Source organism: Oryzias latipes, chromosome 9, assembly GCF_002234675.1.
Source record: "Oryzias latipes chromosome 9, ASM223467v1".
In the NCBI taxonomy this organism is placed as follows: domain Eukaryota; kingdom Metazoa; phylum Chordata; class Actinopteri; order Beloniformes; family Adrianichthyidae; genus Oryzias; species Oryzias latipes.
In genome coordinates, this window is record NC_019867.2 from 13,039,058 (window position 1) to 13,055,930 (window position 16,873).

The window sequence follows — 16,873 nt, forward strand, 5'->3', positions numbered from 1 at the left end:
TGTCTTTTGAGATTCAAACTCTGTTTTTTTAAACAATATTTTCAAAATTGTCCTTTTTTTAAATATCTTGTCCGTTTATTGCAGACACACATGCAAAAACATTGCAGATTCTTGAGATTTTAGATGCTACATTTTTATTCAAAGTCTAAAACATTCTTTTGTTGGTTTCCAGCTTGTCGTTGCTGTTTACCAAACAGTATGTGAGTGCTTTAGTTGCAGGAGAATATGGATGAGACGAAATGAAATGCATAAATAAGCCACAGAGCAGGATAATAAGATGCATAATTGGTTTAGATTTTCTACCCATTAACAAAGGCTTCGCTCTCTGTATTGCACACTAATATCCATCGCTGTTCTCTTCTTTTTAATGCCGACTGCAGGCTCCTCTTTAGATCTCTCTACATGCAGCTGTGTGGAAAATACACACAACTGATGCAACCTCTCACAGCCAAAGTTACACAGAGCAAACAGGATACAACATAAAATAAACTTTGGATACAAACAGACGAACAAAAAACATGTCTTTTTTGAAAAGCTTCTAGGATTTTTTGGTTTTATATTTTGAAGAACAATTTTATTGACAAAACTCCCGAACAGCCAGGTTTTGCATCTCTCTTTGTTTCTTTCAAAGGTGTGGGTGGATGCCGCAGCGCAGATTTTCTTCTCTCTTGGGCCGGGGTTTGGAGTCCTCCTGGCTCTTTCCAGTTACAACCCTTTCACAAACAACTGTTATCGGTACTTATTGATGCAATGACACATGCACACAAGCAGAGAGATTATAATCGAACCAGCTGCTGCATCAATGTTTATAAGAAACAATTTAAAAAATGTAAAACATTTAAACTGTTTTCTGTATGTACCAATCTGTGATGTGATTGTCACGTCTTCTTTTTCTGGTTTTTCATTCACAAATTACTAGTGCATTTTGGCACAGATGCTGTGCTTTTAATTATAAGTAAAAAATTATTTGGAAGCAATTGTTGTTTTTTTCAATGGTAAAGATTAAAGTTCTATTAAAGAAATCAGTACCTTTCTGATAAGACACTATTTTTCCCAAGTTGATCTAACTGTGATCTTACTCCATTTCTTTTTATTTGTTTTTGTTTTTCTATTACTAATTTCTGTATTTTTGAAAAATATCAGAACTTTAAACCTCCAAACAAACACGAATGGAAATCTGATTGAAAAAAAGCGGAAATAATGCAATGCAGATACACCATTAGATACCGAGATAAAACCTTAAAAAATATCTGAAAGCAAAAGCAAAATGAATCACAAAAAGATGCTTGATTTCTCTTTATAACTTTTTAATTTTCTTCTCAAACAGAGATGCTATAGTGACCAGTTTGGTGAACTGTCTGACCAGCTTTGTGTCGGGTTTTGTGATCTTCACGGTCCTGGGTTACATGGCAGAGATGAGGAAGGTAGAGGTCGAAGATGTTGCTAAAGATAAAGGTCAGGAAATATACAAAAAAAAAACACTTGAATATTGGAACTCAGTTCTAAATTCAAATTCTCACCGTCATCTTGTTTTTTTGCTTTCCAGGACCCAGTTTACTCTTCATCACGTACCCAGAAGCAATTGCAAACATGATGGGTTCAACATTTTTTGCAATAATCTTTTTTGTGATGATGATCTCACTGGGACTTGACAGCACGGTACAAACAATAGATTTAGCATGAACTAAATTCAAGATTAAGGATATTTAGCCAAATTAAAAATAGAAAATACATCCTGTGACATGAATAGTTTTGACATACAATAAAAAAAAATGTTAAGAAAAAGGAAGGTTATTAGTTACCTGTGTGCTTTAATTTAGGGTTTTGTATCCTGTTTTAGTTTGGCGGTTTGGAGGCGATCATCACTGCAGTGCTGGATGAATACCCAGATCAGCTCTCACACAGACGAGAACTTTTTGTGCTTTGTTTGGTGGTGGTCTGTTTCCTGGGCTCCCTGAGCACGCTCACATACGTAAGTCATGTCTACATACATGTTAATGTCAGACTGGTTATGTTTTTGCAACAGGGATCACCCATATCTCCTGCAAGTTTTTTTTTTGCTCTGAATCCATGTTTTGGTAAGATCCACCATGGTTAAATACAGTGGAAATTATCTGAGTGCTGACAGATGAACTGAAGTGTAAACTGCTGTTGAAAGGGTGGTGCCTATGTGGTGAAGCTGCTGGAGGAGTTTGGAGTGGGATGCTCCATCATTGCAGTCGGATTCCTGGAGGCCATCGCTGTTTCTTGGTTCTACGGTAACAGAGATTTTTTATTTCGTATTAGCAGTACATGACACAAAAACAACAGAAAATGGAGAAAACTAATATCTTATGGGTTTTTCTGTTCACTCTCAGGTATAAACAGATTCAGCAATGATGTTCAGGCAATGCTGGGCAAAGCACCAGGATTATTTTGGAGGGTTTGCTGGGTCGGCATCAGCCCAGCATTTCTGGCGGTAACAGCAAAAGGACATTTTGAGCTTTATTTACTATAACAGCTGCAAATCTGCATGTCCATCGCTGATAAACACAAAACTTTAAGACACAGTTCTAAAAACATCAAATAAGAACAGTTGGATACAGAGATACAAAGGAAAACTTGAGAGATGAAAAGATGGCTGGACCACCAGCCTTTGAAGGTTTTCCAAGCCCTATCTGTAGATTAAAATCCTCCCTGCCTTAAAGATCTTCCTCAAAATGTTACCAGAATAAACATTGCAGAGCCCTTTGACAAATGCTCCTTTTCTTGCTTAATCCCCTTCATTCTTATTGGCATTATACTCTTTGGAATTTCACATAATTTTCCTGTTAGGACTTCTTGAAATCTAACATCAACGTGTTTACATAGATTTAAAAAAAAAGCAATAAAAGCATGAAAAAGCTTTGACAAAGTTGTGTTTTCCTACTCTTCTCAGTACATCATAGTTAGCTCCTTGCTGAAAGCCCCACCGCTCACCCTGTTTGACTATAAATACCCAGACTGGAGCATCACGGTGGGCTACATCATCGGTTTCTCGTCTTTCATGTGGATCCCCATCTACATGGTTTACAAGCTGGTGTGGACACCTGGTTCTCTCAAACAGGTTAGCGGATTTCAAGTGGCACAAAAAATCCTATAGAAGACTCTTGCTCACTTTTGATCTGATCTTAGTCTTCATCCTTTTTTGACAGAGGTTGGCGGTGTGTCTGAGGCCAGAGAGGACCATTCCAGACATCCATGCTGACAACCTCAACATGACCATTGTACAGTAGAGCGCCAAACGCATCAGTGTTCTTGTGAATTATTTTTCATGCCACACTTGGAAGTCAATCGTGATCAAACCTGACCTGACATCATGACTGTTCACCTGTTGGTGATGTGGAACATGTCAGCTGACTCTCACTGCATTTGTCCACTCTGTGAAAGAGCTGAGTGCTGCTAGGGCCGTCATTCTGAGAGGGACTCCGATAGCAATACCTTTGCTCTGTGTGTGATGCTCACAAGTATCATTGATATAGTTTTCATCCTTGCTTCTGTGGTTGTATAAGTCATCTGTGCTAAATTCAGTGGTCTGTTGGTATTTATGTAACAATGCCAAGGACGACTGCATCGTGTTTTTGAAAGTGTAACATTTGGCACATCATTTTCAGAACGTGGGTTCGCGTCCTCTCATGTTTTCTGTGGTGCACAGGTCTACTCGAGGTCCATCGAGCAGGTCAAACATGCCAAAACTGAAACACAGATAAAGCTTTTTAAATAACAGCCTATTCAACTGTATTATTTTTTATTTTTACACTTTAAAAGGATCAGAATATAGAATTATAGTATTTAGTAGAAGATTATTTAAATTCATTTTTCTTTTGCAGCATGTCAGTAGAACAGTTTCAGTACCTAACAGTGACTCATTAAAGATGTTGGATATGATTTAACAACAGAAAAAGTTTATTTTTCCTCCACAGATGCATCATTTGTTCAGTCATGAAGAAGAACAACAATCTAAAAATATGACACTTGTGAGTGAGGTTATGACTGCTGTTTCATAATTGAAGGTATAATAAGCATGTACAAGATGGTTTTTCGCAACTATTTATCAACATACTTCTCATCTCATAATTAAAAAAACTCCAGTGATAATGTTTTGCCTCAATCGGATCAAACATAACTATCCTTTTGTTGCCTCTCCAGCGATGTATGTTCTGATGTTTTGGCATATATCTTAAGTTTTAGTCACAAGTGTCAACTTATCTTCAAAGCTTTTTTAACACTTATTTGAAAATGATGTAATGATTGTTGTCTCATGCGTTGCAAATTTCTGATCAGATGTGTATAAAGTGATACAGTGATGTAGAGCCGTTTTTTTCCCTGTGTGTGCTTCCTTTCATTCATGACAGCTCTTGTATTCTTCTTTTAGCCCTTACGCCAAAAATCTTTGAATCTAAATTTGAAATATACAGACTTGTTTATCCTTAATCAATTTTATTCGTCATTCGAATAAAAAAACTCATTTGTAAAATCTAGAGGTCATTGACATCTAAGCCAACAGACCAACATCAAACGCTCCGTCGGCACTCAAACAGATGCTTGCATGATCACAACATTCCCACTGATATCTTCCTGCAGGGTTTTTTTTTTTTTTGATCACTCAGACGAACAATTATTCGAGCCAGGTCCGATTACTTCAAGGAGAACAGGTATGAATGTACTAAGTGGAAAGTGTATGTGAACACAGGATTTTCCGCTGAGCTGCTGCTCGTTGATGGACGTTCAGATCAAAGCCTCTTTTTGTGTCAGTCACAGCTTTTGAACTAGAAAACCGGCAACCAAAGGATTCAGATAGAAGAGACACGGTGTTAAATATTGTGGTTTCTCCCTCAGTTGATCTTAGAAGATCAACAAAAATATATTTAGGAAGTATTACCCATTATTAATTTCACTAAATAATATTTAGTGAAATTAATACCATACTTAGTAAATATGGTAGATGAAAGTGCAAATGAATACATAGATGAAAATAAACCCTCTAAAATGTTTCCATAGTTGTTTGCATGGGCCAAAACTGTCTAAACCAAGTGTGTCAAACTCATTTTGGTTCGGGGGTCACATTCCCACTGAACAAGTTCAATAAGACCACTATTGAACTGATCCCAAGTGGGCCAGACCAATAACATAAAAGCAACAGCTTTTTATTTTGTTTTTTACTCAGTTGGAAAAAATGCCTGAATCAATATGGTAGCCTAATCACTTATTATCACACATTTATTCACAGAGGCCAATGGATCTCAAATAAAATGTATTTCACTCTAAAAAAAATGGGCTTATTCAATTTTACACAGACTGAATATTTTACAACTGACACTGAAGCAATCCCAATAATAAACTCAAGAGTGGCTACGGAAAAAAATGAAACACCTGCCTAGAATGTAAATGTGCAAATCAATGAAAAATTAAACTAAGTTAAACTTACAAACATTTGTGAACATAAGAATTTGGAGTTAACCTCTCTGTCTCTCCTGAAACTTCACCCAGCCATCAATATCAGGATTCAAATACTTTGCAACAACACATTTTACTGTCATTCAAGTGTGCAAAACACAAGGAAATGTCCAAGAATCTTTTCCTGGTTTGCTGCCCGAATTTTGTGGCAACACCTGCCTTCTTCCTGACCTTTAACATCAGAGGAGCTGACATCACGTGACCACTTTACTCCGACATTGTCCAGCGCAGTAACTAGAGAGCTGATTATGTCATTAGCTGTTGTTGTGAACACAAGAAACTCCGCTGTGATGTCTCAAAAACATATCTGTGCTATCATCAATAGTGACCAAAAAAAAAAGGCAACTGAGAGTCTGTTTCCTTCACTTAGTTTGGGTTCATTGTACCACAGGGAAGTGTCATTACAAATAAAGCGTGAGTCACAGAGAGTGGTGTTCCCATGCAGTGAACCTTTTGGTCCCTACTCAAGTGATTGAGTAGACACAGCATTAGCAAACTTTATGCCAATATTTCATTATGAAGGGGCAAACTGTTGAAGTTAGTTTGTGGCCTAAAAACCGTCCAGTGAAACTCTAGTTTTCTGAGTTTTCATAATTCTAATAAAACATTTTGATTTTGGGTGAAATTATGCCATAATCGTCACACAACTAAACAAAACAAATATTCCAGCATGTTTGCATAGATGGTTGGTAACGCTAAAGCTAGTCAGTGAGTGAAAAACCATTGATGAATCAAGGAAAACAAGTTCAATAAGACCATTGACACACCTAACTACACACCTAACCTCAGTGAATTATCTTGTTTAGTTTATTAACCCCATCAGGTGAACATCCTTATTCAATCATTTTACAAGGCAATAATTTGTTGGATCTGTGTATGTTTTTTCATATATGCAATTAAAGCAAATCCTCCGACTTCATGACTTAATACATTTTTTTTCTTAAGGCTTTTTAAAAGCCTCCACTTTTAATTTCTGGCCTCCGTGAGTGACATTTCTTTGGGTTCATTAGACTTCTCTGTAATCAGCAGCTGTCACAGCCTGAGCATTGTTTCATTAAATGTGGAGACAAAAGCCATAAATATCAGACTGGCAGAGGGATTGTGTCACACCATCATCCTCAGGAGCTTTCTGTCGGATCTCCATCACCCCTCTGACATTTCAGAATCAGAAGCTTGAAACTTGTTTTGGCTACCAATTAGAAAAGGACATTTTAGACAATTTGAGTTCCATCAATTAAAATACAGAGAGCTTTGTGTAACTTTTCGGTGTTCAGCAGTCACAAAAGCTTTTTCCGTTACATTTGGCTGACTGAAGACAGATCACGAAAAGTTCAGATGAACCTAGAAAAGAAAAGTGGAACCAATTTTATGTGCACACACATTTTCTGTCTGTATGTTCCTCAAATTCTGCTTACTAGTCATTGTGCCGTGAATAAAAAAAAGGTTGTTTTAACGACAGGAACGATGGATTTTAAAATTTCTACTCTTTATAGACCTACACATTTTTCAAAACACACCTATAAGACTATGCTACAGACATGTCTGACAAATCTGCTAACTTAATACTTCTTCCGACAAATTGGAACATTTTAAATTTACAATATAAAGATAGTGTATAAAAAGTAAACTTTAAGTATACTGTCTCAGTTTTAGTATAGACTAAAAAACTTGTAGTACACTTGGATCTATTTGTCTGCTAGTGGATGCATCAGAATGGAGCAGAGCAGGGAGACTTTGGCCTATCCATTTCAGTTGAGAGCTTTTAAAAACTCAATTTTTTTCATCTGCTCCTAATTTGCAACAATTTGAAAAAAGAAATACTCAGAAACGCATTTTTATTCTTAACATTGTTTATATATGTCCTTCATCGTGAGAAAAAAGGTCACAAGAACATGTTTAAAACTGTTTTCATTGGAGTGGATCTTTCAAGGGTTAAAGGGCTGAGCGAGTGGACGGAACTACCCAACCCGGCGGGCTTTAAGACCCGGGTGAAGCGGAAGAAGAAGAATCCCTGTCTCGGCTCTCGCGCTTCTCCTCCATCCTCCTCCAGACCAGCACCATGATATTACATCTCATCCCTCACGCTGTGCTGCTGGGCTGCTGTGTTGTGGTGAGCGCTCTAATCGATGACTCCACGTTGGCCGAGAGACCTTACGAAGTCCTGCGGAAGCAGAACTTAGGTACGGCCGTTTCCCTGCAGCGACTGCGGCCTGTCGGTGCAGACTGTCACAATAAAGCTGCCAGGGCGCTACACTGTCAATCTGCAGTCTATTATAAGTAAATATGATTGGAAGGCGGCGTGTTGTCTGTGCTTTTCCTCCTCACAGTCTCTCTGGGAAGCGTCCTCGCCGTCCTCCTCCTGCTGATGGTCATCATGGCTGTGTGCGTCTACAAGCCGCTTTCCCGCCGCTGACAGACTGCTGCCGTCCTCCCCACTGACTCTTTCTCACAAGATCGGGCAGGAGGAATGGGTCATCCTGTATAAACTAAAGCCTCTCCCATACATGCAAAACCCTACGTGACCCCACAATCTTCCTCTGTCTCAGGTCTTTTCAGAATTGCTGCGTGCTTGGATGATGCAGGTCAGCTGCAGAAATCCAGAAGATTACTTTGGGTTTGCAGGAAAAATGACATGAAAACATCAACTAATAGTGTCTTTATTTTTGGTTCTTCAATGCGATTTTTGTGATAAAATGGCCTTCTGATGGGAGAAAATGGGGATCTATTGGTCAGGTTAATTAATTAAGGTCCAATCTTTAGGTAAATCCAGACAGATTAGTGAAGGATGGAAACATAGGAGGAACTTTAGAACTTTTTAAGCACATAGAAGCACAGATTTTTTTTTTTTTTTTTTGTGGGAGAAAGTTTATCCTGCTGTCCTGCTGCTGAATTTTAAGCCACACTAACAGAACTACAGTGACCAGGGTGATTGCCGACCTTCCAGGATGGTCTCCTGACGCTCCGGACATCACACTGAATAAAAATCAGATCAATGAACAGATTTTACACAAGATATTTGTGATTAAACCTTAGCATCCTGCTGGGTATTTATTTATGATGTTAATTTATTTTGAAAGTACTTCAGTTCATTCATTTTTTAAGCAACAATAAGCCACTAAACCACTTTTTTTTAAAATAATGCTTACTTTGAAAACCTATTTGATGGAAAAACTGTAATCTAGAGACAAAAAAAAATGTTTCTCTAATGAATCTTTTTTTTGTTGCCACAAGATGTTTGCAAATTGATGCAAAAAAAAATAAAGAATGCTGCAAGTTTCCTGTGTTTTAATTAGAGCAGATATATTGGCAGAGTGAATGATAATAAACTGCTGATTTTTAGCTATTTGAGTAAAGTGCCAGACAATGAAGTAAAAAAAATAAATAAACGGAAATTTGGATTATCTAAAGCAAATTTTCTGTGTTTAGAGAAGTTTCTTAAGCAGCTTTAAACCTGAATTCCCCAAACCATAGACAGTAATTGAATTTAGAGCATAGAAAAATTCACTGCAGATTAAATATTTTCATTTTAAAAAGCTTAACATGAACTAAAACAATATAAAAAATAAACCTCCCTGATAGGACATGTTTCATGGCAAAGGAGTGTAGATTGCTCCTTCTGCTTTATCAGATACACCTCTGCAAAGAAATCACACAAACTACATGAGTAGTCGTCATGGAAATAAAGTGCTTTTATTTTTAGAACATTTTCAGACACATTCGCTCTTAAAAGTTTAAACATACAAACTTTTTTTTTTTAAAAGCTGCTCGGTGTTGAAATCGTTGCATTATTTTACCCTTAGTTAACCTTTATTTTTGACTGTTCAGCAGGTTGGCAAGTTAAGTCTTTAGAATGAGCCGCCGTAAAGCCAGAGGCGCAGTCCGACAACCAATCAGAGAGCTTAAAAAAGTGGCTGGCTGTCAGTTAAATCAACTTCAGTGGTTAATGAATGTCTCTCAGACTCGGTAGTACACGTGGGACCCTTTTTTTCTTCTGAGAAAGACAAAATCTGGAAATTAAAATAAAAATATATATATATTTTAAAGGTTTATTTGAAGTGGCACTCGATAAAGCTGTCACCACAGACACAGTGACTCCATCAGGCAAGTTCAGAGCTAAAGCAATCCTTGGCACACAATTCAGAAGCTACTGCTAAAAGCAAGCTCGATCTGGGGAGTCTTTCCTTCCATTTGGGAGGTGTTAAGTTGTTTGCTGCTACAAAAGGCAAAGTATCCGTACAGACTTCAATAATCTCTGTTACAGTAGTTGAGTTAGTGGTCCATCACAGTCCACAGACAGACGGTCTCACATATAGCTTTTTTTCCCCCTCTGCTGTTGAGGTGAAGCTGCTCAGTGGCGGTTTATTTAAAAAGAAAAGAAAAATCAAGACAAATGACTAAAACAGGCCCCATTTTCAAAACTTCCATCCTGGTCGCAGCAGAAATACGGCACCATGCATCTTATTTTAACCTCTCACAGCTACATGCTTTAGTTTCCCCATCCGTATTCTCTACATGAAGGAAGTACACGGAAAAGCGTTCACAAGTGTTCCCAACTTTTTGAATCAACAACATAGCACACGGACAGATATGCATGGCTGGTACCTTAAATAAAAAGATTACAATTTGTTTTAAACGACAGTTGTACAATTAACACACTAATTCCAATTAAAGGGAAAGTAGAAACCCTGAGATTGCTCTTAATCTGTGAGGCCAAGATGCTCAAAATAGAGACTCTGCAGAAAGACTTCATTAAAAAAAAAAAAAGAACATTTAAATCTGTCCTAGTGGCTCTGCAGTGCTTGCAGTTTCATGTCGCGCTGTGGGCTGTTTTTTTACCCAGCTCACAAAATCAGCGGTGACAAGTTCTGGCAACAATGAAAAGGACTTATTCTTCTTACGATTTAAGAGCACCATCGGGGCACCATCCTTTCAGAAGATCAGATGCTGTAATCCAACCTATGTGTTCATAGAACTTAAGCTGCATCAATGTCAAACCTCCCCTGAAAACGATAGGAATGACTGATGGTGCATGAATGAGTTGGAGAAAAAAAAAAAAAAACAAGACTGTATTCAAAAACAGTTTAAGAAAGATGGAAAAATGCCAGGATAGAAATTTATAAAAGTTTATATTTATCCAAAAATACTTGTTGGAAAATAATAGAAGTCTGATCTTGCTAAACAGATCTGCTGCAGATAGAAATCCGCATTGCATAGAAGTAGGTTGGTTAGAGAGGAAAACCGAGGTGTGGTGTTTGTTGCTGCATGTGGAAGAATTGGAATATTATCCCCTTTTGTTCCTTTTACTTGTCTGTGAGCGACAGCTGTAAGATCCTCTGCAGCTCCTCTTCCTCCTGCTTCCTCATCCTCTCCTCTTCCTGCTGAGCTTGTGTAGAGAGCTCCAGCGCAAGATGAAGGTCAGAGTCGGGGCTAGAGGCAGAGGGGGGGCTAGAGCTGTTGGCAATGTCTACCAGGATGCCTTCTGGGACGCTCCTGTCAGGTGATTGACAGTAGACAATAAGAATTTGCTCCGATCAGTAAGCTTGATGACAAATTCCAAAGAAATCTCACTTTGAAGCTCTTGTCTGTCCCTACCTGTCATTTGGGATGCTTGGCATGACATCCACAAAATCCCCATCAGCAACATCCCAGATGCCCTGCTACAAACAAACATTGTTCCATGTAAACAAACAAAGAAAACGCTTCAAATAGCAAACAAACAAATAGTGGTAGAGTGTTTTGCCAAGTTTCCTGACCTGACCATGAGACTCCAAGAGACTCTGATGAATGGCGTACTGCAAAAGCTCCTCGTCATTGTTGGACACTGGCATGTGGCGGCTGACCCCCCGGCGGTGATAATTGGCTGGTACCTCAAACACCGAGGAACACACCCGAAACAGAGGAGGTTCTGCACAACAAAACCCAACACAAAAGCTATTCAGAACTTCATTCACAGTTTTCCTTCACCGATGCTCATAGTCTGGCTGCATAACCACCTGCTGCTGCTTCCTCTTCTCCTGCGGATGTGGGTGTGGCTGCCGGTGTTGTGGTCACTTCTTCTTCAGTGCTGCATTTATTTACATTGCCAAATGTAATTTTGGCATTCAGTACATGAAACAGAGGAATCTCTGAGCGAGGAAAGAGCGTAAAAGAAAGGTGATTGGATTTGGTGTGTTTCTGAAGTGGCAGTTCTCTTCAATAAAAATAACAATATAGAAATGTATTTTACCTATCTTAACAGGAAACCCAGGGGGAAATTTCAGGGTCACAAAGTCTCGGAGACGTGCAAAATGGGAACTGGTTCGAGCCATAAGGTCAATGATGGGGGTCACCTGCTCTACCAGGGACAGAGGATGCTCCTCACTCATCCAGAGGGTACCTTTAAACCTATGAGGAGGGAAGATTTTCTTTAAAAAAAAAAAAAAAAAAAAGAATAATTTCCTTACGGTTATGGTTGCAGATAATAATAAGATTTGAACAGTTTCATTCTATTTTTAAGAGACCTTTCATTAGAGTTAAAGCTGGGGCATTTTCAATAGGGCATGTACCTTATTTTGGCAATAATTACAGCAATAAAAAAAAAATCAATTTCCCTACCCCCAGTGTAATTCCCATTTATTAATTAAGTTCTGCAACTCGAGCCGTGATAGTGAGAAAACAAAAACACGTCTTTTAGAACCTTTGAATGGATCTTACTTTTGAGTTCGAATGCTCAGCTCAATGGGACGGCCGATATCTCTGTTTCCCAGGTCAAACTCTGGATTAAAGTACTCCTCTGGGAGGATTGCAGTGGGATTTGTGGCAGTTGCATATTCAAGTGTCAAGTCCTACAAAAAAGCAGTCATTTGAATTGAGCTGCTGGAAAAAGCTAAACATTGAACATAACAGCAGATTTCACATCCTTACCCCCTGTGCACTGATGTGCTGCTCCACCGTTCCCAGCAGGGACTCCAGAACATTTCTTTCACCTTTTTATTTTTTTAAATCGAACCAAAAAACAAAAATGTAGAAACTCGCAAACATGCCATCCTTCATATTGAAAAATAAATAAGGAAAATCCTCTTACTTTTAATCCTGGCCTTCTCCTCATCCGTTAGATGCTCTGTCCTTGTCCTGATGACCACGTTTACATTGTTGACAGTGAAAACCTGGAAAGACAACATACAAGAGTATGAACACATTGGGGGTGATGTATTCTAGTCTCCAGAAATGAGAGCCTAATAAATGATGTAAACCTTTGCTTCAAATCCATTGACTGCTTCTGTTTTGTCCGATCTCCAGCCCCAGATCCCAGACTTGGACCTGTGGAAAATCAAAGTAATTTGAGAAGAAAAAAGTGTCTATTATAAAGTGATAATAGAAATAATATGAGTAACAATTACAAGAAGCAGACTTGTTAGAAAGGCTGGTAAAATATTACCAAACTTAGAAATAATTAACACTGATGCAGGTGTGAGGGAGTATACAGGAATAACTGGGGAGTCTCTTGCCTCTCAAAGGCAATGTCCTTTGTGTCCAAGTATGTGTTGACAATAGGGGTGGTCAGCCTTTTAGCGACTTCCTGCTCTGGAGGCTGCATCGATTCCAATGTCACGTCTTCCATTTCTTGAGATATGTTGAAGCGTTCAACATCAACCACTTGATCGTCGTGGTTTATCTCCATCAGCTCTGCACACGAATCTGCCGGGAGACAGAGCGATGCACTCGCGATCCCATTGGAAAACAGCTGAACTCAAGAAGAGAGGCCTCTTTGAGCATCATTTAGAAACACACAAACCATCTCCTCTGAATATGTAGCTCCTACGACCTCTGATCCATGTCATGTTTTCAAAGCCAAGAAGAGTGGCATCCACTCGCAGGCAGGCACCACTTTTCCATATGCGGCAGACATCGCTTGGACAAACCCGTGATAGAAGAGGAACTGGGAAGCAGCAGCAGGACACAAATGTCTTACAAAAAGACTATTTCACTCAGAAATGAAAAACAACAAAAAAAAAAAAACAGATAAACAGTTGCGCCAATTTGCTTTATAATCTGTTAGTTAGAGATACTTTTTTTCTGTCCATATGCACAATTGTTGAACAAAACCCTTTGGAAAAGAATTTACTTTATAAAACACATTTTCCAAAATCACAAAACAAGACACATCTTACTCCAGCTGGTGAATTCCCACTTCATTTCCATATAGAAGTCTGGAGACTGTGGGTGAAAATGGAACAATTTCATATTAACCAAAACACAAACGGTGTCGTTAGAAAGAATGAAGGCAAAGAAAGTTTTGAGGAAAACCTTTCGAATCTTTGACAGGAGCTCTGGAACTCCTCCCAAAGCAGTGGAGGCTTTGAGGTAGTCTCTGCGCTGAAGGACCAACTGGACCATCTCTGGATCTCCAGTGCTCACTGCTTCCTGCAACACTATACAGAAGCAAATATATATGCACAGACTAACAGGCCTTTCAAAGAAATAATGATTTATTCATGCACATTCAAAAGATAATCAACTTTAGTAATAATGAACTGAAATATCAGGAGTGAAATGCTATAAATACACCAATGATCAAGTGGGAAAGGCATCTTCTTCGATGATGTGTGATTTAAAGTTCCACTCCTATCATCTTTTGAACTATTGTTAAAACGTTTCCAGTGTTTTTTTTTAAATTATGATTTAGTCATTTTCAGCCAAAGCAAAGAACAAAAAACAAACCTGTGTCATTTTCTGAGACAGGTTCTGCAGAGCAGCAGAAGTTCATTAGAAATTTGCCTCTGAGTTGTGGCTGGGACTGTTAGCATGATTTCCCACCACACCTTTGTTTACACTCTTCCCAGCTACCCAACAGCCCCAACCTAAAATTAGCGGAGCAATTACAGTGGCGAGCAATATTGGAGCTATCCAGCCATACAGCTTTAAACCAGATGCGAGCTTGCATGAGGAAAAGGAAGACGTACACGAATCTATTTGCCTGCAGGTGGATCGAACACAACGGAGCAGAACAGGGATCTTATGGTCTGCAGATGATAATTTGTCATTTTTTCATCTGCTTCTGATTCACAAGTATTTGAATAAAAAAATTCTCAGCAAAGCAGTTTTAAGCTGAATTTTCTAAATATATGTCCTCCATTGTGTGAGAAATGCTACAAGAACATGTTAATAACGCAAAAACACAATTTCCATTGGAGTAGTAGGTCTTTAAAGCAAACCTGTCCAGTTGTTGGCATTTTCTTTAGTTACTGCAGCACCATGTCTCAGGAGGACTCTCACTGATTCCAGGTGTCCCAGTGACACGGCCAGGTGTAATGCTGTTCGACCTCTGGGGTCAACGTTGTCAATGTCGTTCTAAAAACAAAACAAATACAAGAAGTCTAATTCAGATGCCTAAGTCGCACTTCTGGTTTCGGTTATAGCAATGGTTATAGAGCAGAAATGAACAGTCGTTATCATTACAGCTGTCAATAAATGTTAATTAGACAAATATTTACAAAAATTAGCAAATAACAGGTCCTCAAACGCACCATATTATATTGACTGCTACCACCATTCGGTTCGACTGTGTTGTGTTAACAGAGTTTCCGTTGTAAACCATTAAAAAAAAAGAAAAGAAAAGAAACTAATAAAAAACAAGCATTTGTTGATTCGTCAGCGACTAACTTTAGCTTAAAACCGATAATAGAACATTGTTGGTGTTTAGCATCTGTCAACATCACTGGCCTACTTTCTGCTCCAGGCACTCAACAGCTAACTCCCGGCTTCAGCTAACAATCAAAGAACGAATGTGAGTTTGTAGGTTTTTACCAACCTGTAGCCTTATTTGTTCCTCCAGTCTTCTGTAATCATTGTCCCACACTGCGACATGCAGGGGAAACTTCACTCTGAAGTCTTCGCTAACGTCGTTAGCCGTGGACATCTTCCTCTTGGCGAGCCTTTCACGGATGGTAGCTTCCAATAATTTAAGCCATGAAACAACACTATAGTCACGCTAGAAATGTATCAAGCATACGGTACATGCTTTTACATTGAAATAATACCCAAACAAGAGTCTAACTTTTCCCTCTCGAGCCTTCCCCTAAATAAAACTTTCGAATAAGGAAGTACCAGAAGAAGGACTCAGCAACGACAGGGGTGTCGGACAGAAAGCCAGTATGGCAAGCCTTATTAATAAATTTTAAATAATTTAAAACCCTTTTTGAAATCTAAACCAACTTACACTTGACACCCAATTAGTTGATCCAGTACAGAGGCCGTTACAATGAATGTTGTTGTTTTTCTTTTAAGGAAAAACGAAAGAAATAAATGGCAGTTCCAGTTTGGACTCTACCATTACTAATAAAAAGCTTGGGGGAGTTTTCTAAAACCCATCAAAGTACTAACCAGGTAAACATTTGTATCCGAACAAAAACTATTGTCCGTAATATTTTAAAAACGCATGTAATTATTATGAGAAATAATTTTTAAAATTCAATGTAAAAACCTGCAGATATTTAAAAAGAAATGTTCCGTTTCTGACATCAACATTACGCTGGTGCTTTCAAGTGTTTGCTAAGAAAGTAAGAAACCTTTAATCGTACTATCAGTGTGATGTGGTTACAGCAACTACATAAACCAACAAGTTTGAATTATTTGAAAGCGTTTACTTATAAACGAGTAACAACTATAAGTAATTTTTTCAATACCCCCATTTGTTTAATTTGTCTTGACTTTAATTCTCATCTGTTTTGTGTCTACTTTTATAAGCAGACATCTTTATTATTTGTTCTGATTGTTTCTTTAGCGTAATATTTGACTTTCTTAGCTTTACATTTTTGTTAAGTGACTATAGTGTTGGTTTCTATTAGGGGTGTAGGGCAAAATTGATTCTGCAACATATCACTATACTTGTATCAATTTAAAATGCTGTCAGTATGATATTTATCTAATTAGTTTATGAGCATCCTTCAGTGTGGGATTCGTGTTTACCACATAAACCCTCAACCGCTAGTTGGTAGCACAGCACACAGAGCATCTTTGAGCAGCTCTACACCGCACCAAAACAACAACATCTTGTGAGAATCAGCTTGTGTTAAATGCTAAATGTTCAGTCAGCTTCGCAGTTTTTGTAGTTATGAGACATTTACTATTTAGTTTTTGCTTGGGTTGGGTAAAGAACCCAAACTCTGTGCCACGTTGCTGCCAGTACCATATAAAAACGCAGATTGTGGTGATTTGTAGTGGGCTCCAGATGAGATTTGTTACACATATCGTATAGTGAGACATTTATCACAATACATATCGTATCGCCAGACTCTTACCAATACACGCCCCTAGCTTCTTTGCCTATGTCTCTCTCCTGTCTGATTGACGGGCTATCAAGAAATAAAATTAGTTCTAAAATGCTTTAGGCTCTTTGGGTCCACCACTCAGGCCGCTA

At 38.4% G+C, this 16,873-nt stretch overlaps 2 protein-coding genes and 1 long non-coding RNA gene across 7 annotated transcripts in view; 2 read left to right on the forward strand and 1 right to left on the reverse strand.

The window, feature by feature from the left end:
* LOC101156825 (sodium-dependent serotonin transporter) overlaps positions 1-4,329 on the forward strand; it is a 30,928-nt gene extending 26,599 nt beyond the window's left edge. For both annotated transcript variants that reach the window (XM_023958472.1, XM_004072602.4), the window contains exons 6-13: positions 632-735; positions 1,328-1,455; positions 1,547-1,659; positions 1,841-1,972; positions 2,159-2,258; positions 2,358-2,458; positions 2,918-3,085; positions 3,174-4,329. In XM_023958472.1, coding sequence (XP_023814240.1) covers positions 632-735; positions 1,328-1,455; positions 1,547-1,659; positions 1,841-1,972; positions 2,159-2,258; positions 2,358-2,458; positions 2,918-3,085; positions 3,174-3,254 — 927 coding nt within the window. In that variant the 3' untranslated portion in view covers positions 3,255-4,329. The remainder of the gene's footprint in view (positions 1-631; positions 736-1,327; positions 1,456-1,546; positions 1,660-1,840; positions 1,973-2,158; positions 2,259-2,357; positions 2,459-2,917; positions 3,086-3,173) is intronic.
* A 3,108-nt stretch (positions 4,330-7,437) lies between these two features.
* On the forward strand, positions 7,438-10,534 carry LOC101168047. The gene is made up of 2 exons (XR_177436.4): positions 7,438-7,655; positions 7,803-10,534. It is a non-coding gene; the product is annotated as an uncharacterized LOC101168047 (long non-coding RNA).
* Positions 9,147-15,985, reverse strand: ankrd13a (ankyrin repeat domain 13A). Of its 4 annotated transcripts, XM_023958481.1 has the most exons (16): positions 15,674-15,792; positions 15,266-15,405; positions 14,670-14,805; positions 13,762-13,886; positions 13,626-13,671; positions 13,250-13,393; positions 12,963-13,152; positions 12,708-12,774; positions 12,539-12,620; positions 12,379-12,440; positions 12,169-12,299; positions 11,702-11,859; positions 11,469-11,600; positions 11,229-11,383; positions 11,068-11,132; positions 9,147-10,965 (listed from the first exon to the last, which is right to left on the reverse strand). In XM_023958481.1, the coding sequence occupies exons 2-16, from the start codon at positions 15,371-15,373 to the stop codon at positions 10,776-10,778; spliced, it is 1,791 nt and encodes a 596-aa protein (XP_023814249.1). In that variant the 5' UTR covers positions 15,374-15,405; positions 15,674-15,792; the 3' UTR covers positions 9,147-10,775. The 4 variants fall into 4 exon arrangements, with proteins under 4 accessions (XP_023814249.1, XP_023814250.1, XP_023814251.1 ...); XM_023958482.1 differs by having other exon boundaries at positions 11,229-11,380; positions 15,266-15,985; XM_023958483.1 differs by having other exon boundaries at positions 11,068-11,129; positions 15,266-15,985.
* Between the last annotated feature and the right edge of the window lie 888 nt (positions 15,986-16,873).